We start from the raw sequence: 7,172 nt of genomic DNA, 5'->3' as shown, positions 1-7,172 counted from the left end.
CTGCATGCCTATATACGTGTCTGTGTAGACCTGTGGTTGTCAGTTTTCTGTCTATGTACCTGTTTGGCACCTAAGGGTGATTGTGATCCTATGGTGTGTTTATGCCTATGTGTGGATCTATGGGGCTGCCATGTATCTGTTTTCATGTTGAAAGTGAGTCTGGAGTTCCTGTCCTGGCTCAGCAGAAACCAATCTGACTAGTATCCATAATGCCGCAGGTTCCATCTCTGGCCTCGCTGGGTGGGTTGAGGATCCAGTGTTACTGCGAGCTGTGGGATAGGCCAGCAGCTACAGCTCCGATTCAAATCCTAGCCTGGAAACCTCCATATACCACGGGTGCGGCTCTAAAAAGACAAAAAAAAAAAAAAAAAAAAAAGAAAAGAAAAGAAAAAGAACAAAGTTGTGACTCTGTTGATTATCGCGTGTCCATTTGGATGTGTCTTTGTACGTGGTGAGGATTGTGGATCTACTTGCCACTGTGTCCTTGTGGTTGCATGTTTATAGGCTGAAGGGAATCTGTCTTTGCCTCTCATCCTGGGGTTTTTAGAAAAATGTGTGTAGCCGTGTGTGTCCATGACAGGAATGTGTTTGGCTCATGGCCAATCTTTGTTCTCACCCAGGGCCTGGGGTCATGGTTACCTTCTGGGATGCCTCGGCCTACATTCCCAGAGAGGCGGGGCCCTGAGGGTCCCATCGCCTGTCCCCAGGGAGATGCCTCTTTGCACAGGGCAGTAGGGGCGGGGTGGGGGGGTGGAGTGGGCGGGGTGGGGGGGTGGAGTGGGCGGGGTGGGGTGGAGTGGGCGGGGCCTAGCCCGCCTCGCCAGCCGGGTCTGGCCCCCACCAACTCTCATTGGCCGTGTCTGCAGTGACGTCGTGGGGATCTCAGACCCAACTCCTCAGCTCCCGGCGCGCGGGAGGTATTGTCGGTTGCCGAGGCTTTGTTGCGTCGTCGCCGCCTTACCTGGCCGCGGACGCGCCGTGGCTGCGGCAGCCCAGAGTGGGGTGCCAGCCTCCGCCACTGCCGCCATGGTTTCTCCGGTCACTGTGGTGAGTGAGCGAGCCAGCGAACCAGTGTCCGGCGCGGCCGGAGCCCACCGGCCTGGGGACTGGACTGAGGAAGGCCAAGCCGCCGGGGACCGGGGAAAGGCAGGGATCCCGTGGCTGCCAGCGTCCCCAGGCGGGAGGCGGTGCTGTCACGGTGCCCCGCATCCCAGACCTTGGCGCCCCTCCTCCGCGCGCCCCCGGCCGTCTCCCGGGAGGGAGGAAAACAGTGGGCACGTGACTCGGAAGCGTGACTTTGTTGATCTCTGTGTGTCTGGCGCGGGTCGGCTGGGTCGCTGCTGGGGAGAGGAAGGGGACGGCAGCGAGCCGCGGGCTTGTGCGTGGGCAGATCACAGCCCAGCCTGGGAGAGGGCGGGGGAGGGCAGGAGGGTGACTGGGACCTCCTGAGAATCCTGTTCCAAATTTGTTTCCTCCCTTTCCTCATCTTGTAAACAAATCAGGGGCGGTGCAGGGGACGCCTCTGAGTCTTAGCAGCCTTGATAACGCGTTGGAGGAAAAGGGGTCGTTCTCCGTTGACACTTCACCCTGTTCAGACTTTCTCACCTGAACCTTTGTCTCTCCCCCGTCCCCCTCCTCCTTCTAGTGTTGGATTCTCTGACTGCGGAAGCCTCCCCAGCTACTACTGCTTGTTTCTCCTTCTAGGAAATATGGGGCTGGGGGGAGGGATGTAGATACTTCCAAGGGGTGGCAGGTGGATACTGGGGCGATCAGGGGACCTTGAGGATGAGCTATCTGCTCATCTGCTTATGTCCCTGTCCTGACCAGCCGGCATAAGGGACGCTCCACAGGAAGAAACTCAGTCATCTCTTCTCATTGCTCTCACCCCTGGCAGAGCAAGGATGGGCTTAGACCCTGACCCAACCTTCTGCCTCTTCCCAACCTCCTCACAGCCTGATCAGTCCCTGGGTAACCAGGGACTGGTGGTCTGAGAGTCTGTGTACCCAGAACCCTGTACTGGGTGGCTTAACCCTGCAGAGGCATATCACTTTGGGCAAAGCAGAAGTATCCCAGGAACCTCAGCTGCTCCTAATCGCTTCCCAGTACCAGAGGCCCAAGGAAGGGAGCTTCAGTGGATCATGGATTCTGAATAGCAGTAGCAGCCCCCTCCCTCAGCTTGCATGGCCTTGGACACAACCTTTCTTTAGCTGCTCTCCCCCATAATTCTGCTGAGACCAAATCAGCTGCTCCAACTTCCTTTTTTCAGTTCCTCCCTCTCCTCCCAGCCTGTCTGCTGGCTTCAGATCAAAAGCTGGGAAGAGAACCCCTCCCTCCCTTTCGTGCCTTTCTTTCTGAAGTGCCTTGAGTTGCTCGTATTCTCTGGGAAATGAGACTGCCTGACGCCCTCCTCCAACCCCTCCAATGCCTGAGATTGCTGGTATTTCAGGGACAGTGTTCTTGCTCCCAACTCATGGGTCCATTTCTGTAGGCAGCATCCCTGTCTCCTCTCCTTGCCCTTGATGGTAACTTTAGGCTGGGGCAGCTGGATGGGAGGCTGACTTGCAGACTGGCCGAGGAGAGAGGCTGTGGGGGCCAAAATGGTTGCCAGTGCCTACCTTCACGCATTCCTGGCACTCACCTGGTGTTTCCGGGCCCTGAGCTGGTGTCCTGTCCTCATTGCTGAGGATCACGAGTTGGCCAGTTGTGGCATCTCTGTGGATCCTGCTGACTCTACTCTATTCCAGACAGTTGGGGGCTGATGCTGGTAGAGAGAGGCTAAAGGGGCTTTGAGGAGGGAGAGAATGGGGGCAGAAAGGGAGAAGAAGCACTGGGCTGCAGGATGGACCCCCTAGCCCAAAGTCGTATTTTTTTTGCCCAGTGAGTGACGATTCTGGTTCTGCCCCAGGGCCAAAAATGGACATGAGTTGCAGGAAGAGTGAAGCCCTTTCTCTTCCTAATCAGGCCTCTGGGTAAGGATGGGCTTGTTCGCACTCTGCTGGCTGGTTGGGGCAGGCCAAACTGGGTTGTATTTCAATCCTCCCTGCTTGAGAGGTGGGCTAGTCTCTGGGGTGGATGCCTGGGGTGAGGTTGCGGCTCTGAACCCCCCTCTGGGCTTCTGAGCTCCTACACTCTCAGTGCTGCCCTTGTCCTGTGTTCTCCAGGTGAAGAGTGAGGGACCCAAGCTGGTGCCCTTCTTCAAGGCCATCTGCGTGTATTTTGTGCTCTGGCTGCCTACATCCAGCCCATCATGGATCAGCGCCCTCATCAAGTGCCTGCCCATCTTCTGCCTCTGGCTTTTTCTTCTGGCTCATGGCCTAGGATTCCTGCTGGCCCACCCCAGTGCCACCCGCATCTTTGTGGGGCTCGTCTTCTCTGCTCTAGGTGATGCCTTCCTCATCTGGCAGGACCAGGGCTACTTCGTGCACGGTCAGTCATCGCAGGAGCTATGTGGGAGGAATCCTGGGGTTGGGGACTAGAGGATCCTAGGAGACCAGGATTTGGGAAAGGGAGTTTTTTTTGTTTGTTTTTTTGTTTTGTCTTTTTGCCTTGAGCCGCTCCTGCGGCATATGGAGGTTCCCAGGCTAGGGGTCGAATCGGAGCTATAGCTGCCGGCCTACACCAGAGCCACAGCAACGCAGGATCTGAGCCGCGTCTGCAACCCACACCACAGTTCACAGCAATGCCAGATCCTCAACCCACTGAGCGAGGCCAGGGATCAAACCTGCAACCTCATGGTTCCTAATCAGATTCGTTAACCACTACGCCACGACGGGAACTCCAGAAAGGGAGTTTTTGAGCAAGAATACAGGGAATTTGAGGAGTTCAGAGGCTAAAGACGGTTGGCGCCCCTTTTGGAGGATGACCTTGTGGTGATATGGTGATCAGCTTGGAGTGCCACAAAAAAGTTGGTGGGCGGTAAACTTCATGGATTTCTTCCCACTCCTGTTACTCCCAAATGAAAACTCCTGGGAAAGGGGAAAAAAAAAAAAAGAAAAAAAAAAGGAGTTCCCGCTGGGGCACAATAGGATTAGCTGCATCTCTACAGTGCCAGGACACAGGTTTAATCCTGACGTGACACTGGGGGTTAAAGTATCTGGCATAGGTTCCTCCCCCAGAGTGACTTGGATCTGATCCGTGGCCCAGGAAGTCCATATGGCCACAGGGTGGCCAAAAATGAAGGGAAAAAAAAAGAAAAAGGAATCTCTTGGGTTATCCCAAGCTCTCTACTCCCACCCCATCCCCTGTTACTCAGGACTCACCTGAGCTGGCCTTCAACACGCCGTTATCCCCTCTCGCTCCCAGGTCTGCTGATGTTTGCCGTGACCCACATGTTCTACACCTCAGCCTTTGGCATGCGGCCACTGGCTCTTCGGACAGGCCTGGTGATGGCAGTGCTGGCGTGCCTGTGCTATGCCTTCCTCTACCCAGGCCTCTCAGGTGCCTTCACCTACCTGGTGGGGATCTATGTGGCCCTGATCGGCTTCATGGGCTGGCGGGCTATGGCAGGGCTGCAGCTGGTGGGGGCAGCCTGGCGCTGGACCGAGCTGGCGGCGGGCAGTGGGGCACTGCTCTTTATTATCTCAGACCTGATCATCGCCCTCAACAAGTTCTGCTTTCCTGTGCCCTACTCGCGGGCACTCATCATGTCCACCTACTATGCTGCCCAGATGCTCATCGCCCTGTCAGCTGTCGAGAGCCGGGAGCCAGTGGAGGACTACAGACTGAGCAAGGCTGAATGAGGGGCCAGGTTCTGGTCACCCCTCTCTCTCCTCCTGGGGCTGGGGTCCAGAAACTGGGAACTTATACGAGCTGGCTCAGGATGGCTGCAGTACCAGCCTAGGGCAGCAGGTACCACCTGAGAAATGCCCAAGTTTGAGGGGGTAAACAGGAAAAAGGATCTTTCTAGTAAAGCTAGTGGTCCAGGACAAAGCTGAGAACTACAAAGGGCCAGTCTAATGCCCCTTTCTGGGGCCAGAAGAAGATATATCTCCCCACCTCTACACCATCCAGACGGTCAAAGCCCCTCTGGAGGGCCATGGTGCTCAGCCCCTTGACCTTCCCCCACTTCTTCTAGATGGAAGAGTCTGACTCACCCACTTCCCTTCTTTCTGATCCTCACAGAGTTGAGGGAGAAGGGGAGGAGTCTGTGCTGGGATGACCCGCATCCAGGGCGTGAAGCCCCTGTCACAGGCCCCTATTCGTGAAGATTGGAGGAGGATGGAGTCTCCATTTCCCACATCTATCCTTGTTACTTGAACAATCTCAATCTCTGAAGTGTTGGGTGGGAAGGTGAAGGGGTGTCTGGGCAGGAAGGCAAGATTGGGGACCTCTTTGGCCTGGGAGTTTGGGGGGCCTAAGGATTCAGGTTGGTCCCATCTCTCTTGAAGGCCAGCCCAGAGCTCAGGCCCCACACCACCACCCTCAGACCCTATCGCCAGGACTAGGGTGAACCATGCCAAAGGAAGGGGCCAGCCTGTGCATGGGTGTGTGCGTGCATGCATGTTGTGTGTGCACACATGTGCACATGTGTGTATGAGTTCTGTTTGTCATCTCCCAGCCTATCTATGTCTTTCTCTGCCAGCTGTCTCTGACCTGCTGTGTGTCAAAGTCTTATAGGGAGAGGGCCTCAGGGAGCTGCTGGGGGGTGCTGAGCCTGGCTTCGAGAGCTGGGGCACTCTCCACATACACTCAGTTCTTTCCTTCTTGCCCCTCCTGCACTGGGAGCAAGAGGAGGGGGCTCTAATGACACTCTAGGGTCATAAGACCCAAGGCACATTCAATGCAAGAAGAGCCAGGATGGGACAACTCCATCCTGTTGCTCATGTGAAAAATAAAAAATAAAAACCAAGGGCCATTGGCTTCCCTGCTTGTCTGCCTGTGTGTCATGTGCCTGTCCTGGAGAAGAGGATGGGGGCAAGGTACCAGGGGCCCTGGACGTCCCCACAGCCTGGGTCACAGTCTTGCCCAATGCAACTGGCTTGGAGTGGGTTTCACTTCCTGGTCATGTGTGAGGATGTAGTTCAGGAGGATGGGGGTGTGGGCAGCATCTGCCACCAACCAAATTTGTCCTTGATGCACTCCCCTATGCATGGATGTCCAGCATCTTTAGTGACTCTTAGTTACCCAGTGTCCTCTACTGCTACCTACCTCCTCCCCTCCCCACCCCAGGCCTGATCCAGATTCCCTTTAAGCATCTCCTTTCTCCTTGGACTCTGGGCTCAGTTGAACATGGGAGGAATGAGATCAGACTGTCTGACATAAAGCCCTGGTAGAATAACATGTCACGCCACTCCAGGGGCATTTGTATCTTAACAGGCAGCTCCCTAAACCAGAACTAGAAAGGGGAGCATGGGCTAGTGGTAAATACACCATCAGTTGAGGAGCTGTACTGTTGTGGGGATGTGATAGGGACTCAAGTCCCATATGGGTGTTAGATGAATCAGTACATTTCAAACCAGAGTTTGTTTTTTCTTTAGGGACACACCCGTAGCAGATAGAGATTCCCGGCTAGGAGTTGAATCAGAGCTACAGCTTCTGGCTTGTGCCACAGCCACAGCAATGCGGGATCCAAGCCATATCTGCAACCTACACACCACAGCTCACGGATCCTGGACTCACTGAGGCCAGGGATAAAACCCACATCGTCATGGATACTAACTGGATTCATTTCTGCTGCACCACAATGGGAGCTCCCTCAAACCAGGGTTTTTACAGGGATCCCTGGCAGGAGGAGGGAGGCTCAAAGACCCCATGTTCTTGTTTCAAGTCCAGGAGCTTCTTGAGTTGTGTGTGTGTGTGTGTTTTTTTTTTAAAGGAAGGATTTTCTGTTGTGAAACCTAGTGAGCTGGTGACCATCCCCTTCTAGCTTTCAGATGCTCTAATTCTCAAAACGTGGGAACCCTAGACACTAAAGAGTCAATGTCCTGATCCCTTCAAGTCCCAGAACTCTGAAGACACATCTATGAAGAGGGCAAGATGAAGCCAGCAAGACTTTCCCTCCTATACCCTGGGCAGGGTGCGGGGTGCAGTGTGGCTGTGGTAAAGGGGAAGGCAGGGCAAGGCTCAGTCAAAAGAGGGACTGGTCACTCCACATGTGGGTGGGTTTTGACCAAGCTCTCAGGGGTCTGGGTTCTGCATATTTTCCACTCCTAAGCTCATCTCCTTGGTCCCTG

The 7,172-nt window shown here is 55.0% G+C and overlaps 1 protein-coding gene across 1 annotated transcript; it reads left to right on the top strand.

The window, feature by feature from the left end:
* Positions 1–859: 859 nt before the first annotated feature.
* TMEM86A (transmembrane protein 86A) lies at positions 860–5,848 on the top strand. The gene is made up of 3 exons (XM_047776148.1): positions 860–1,047; positions 3,162–3,426; positions 4,303–5,848. The coding sequence occupies exons 1-3, from the start codon at positions 1,027–1,029 to the stop codon at positions 4,737–4,739; spliced, it is 723 nt and encodes a 240-aa protein (XP_047632104.1). The 5' UTR covers positions 860–1,026; the 3' UTR covers positions 4,740–5,848.
* The last annotated feature ends 1,324 nt before the right edge of the window (positions 5,849–7,172 follow it).

The sequence above is a fragment of the Phacochoerus africanus genome, chromosome 4, assembly GCF_016906955.1.
Source record: "Phacochoerus africanus isolate WHEZ1 chromosome 4, ROS_Pafr_v1, whole genome shotgun sequence".
In the NCBI taxonomy this organism is placed as follows: Eukaryota; Metazoa; Chordata; class Mammalia; order Artiodactyla; family Suidae; genus Phacochoerus; species Phacochoerus africanus.
This window is presented reverse-complemented; position numbering and strand designations above follow the sequence as displayed.

Coding starts and splice junctions, on each gene's coding strand:
- TMEM86A (XM_047776148.1), top strand. CDS start 1,027: ATGGTTTCTCCGGTCACTGTG. Junction 1,048..3,161: donor TGGTTTCTCCGGTCACTGTG/GTGAGTGAGCGA, acceptor TGTGTTCTCCAG/GTGAAGAGTGAGGGACCCAA. Junction 3,427..4,302: donor CCAGGGCTACTTCGTGCACG/GTCAGTCATCGC, acceptor TCTCGCTCCCAG/GTCTGCTGATGTTTGCCGTG.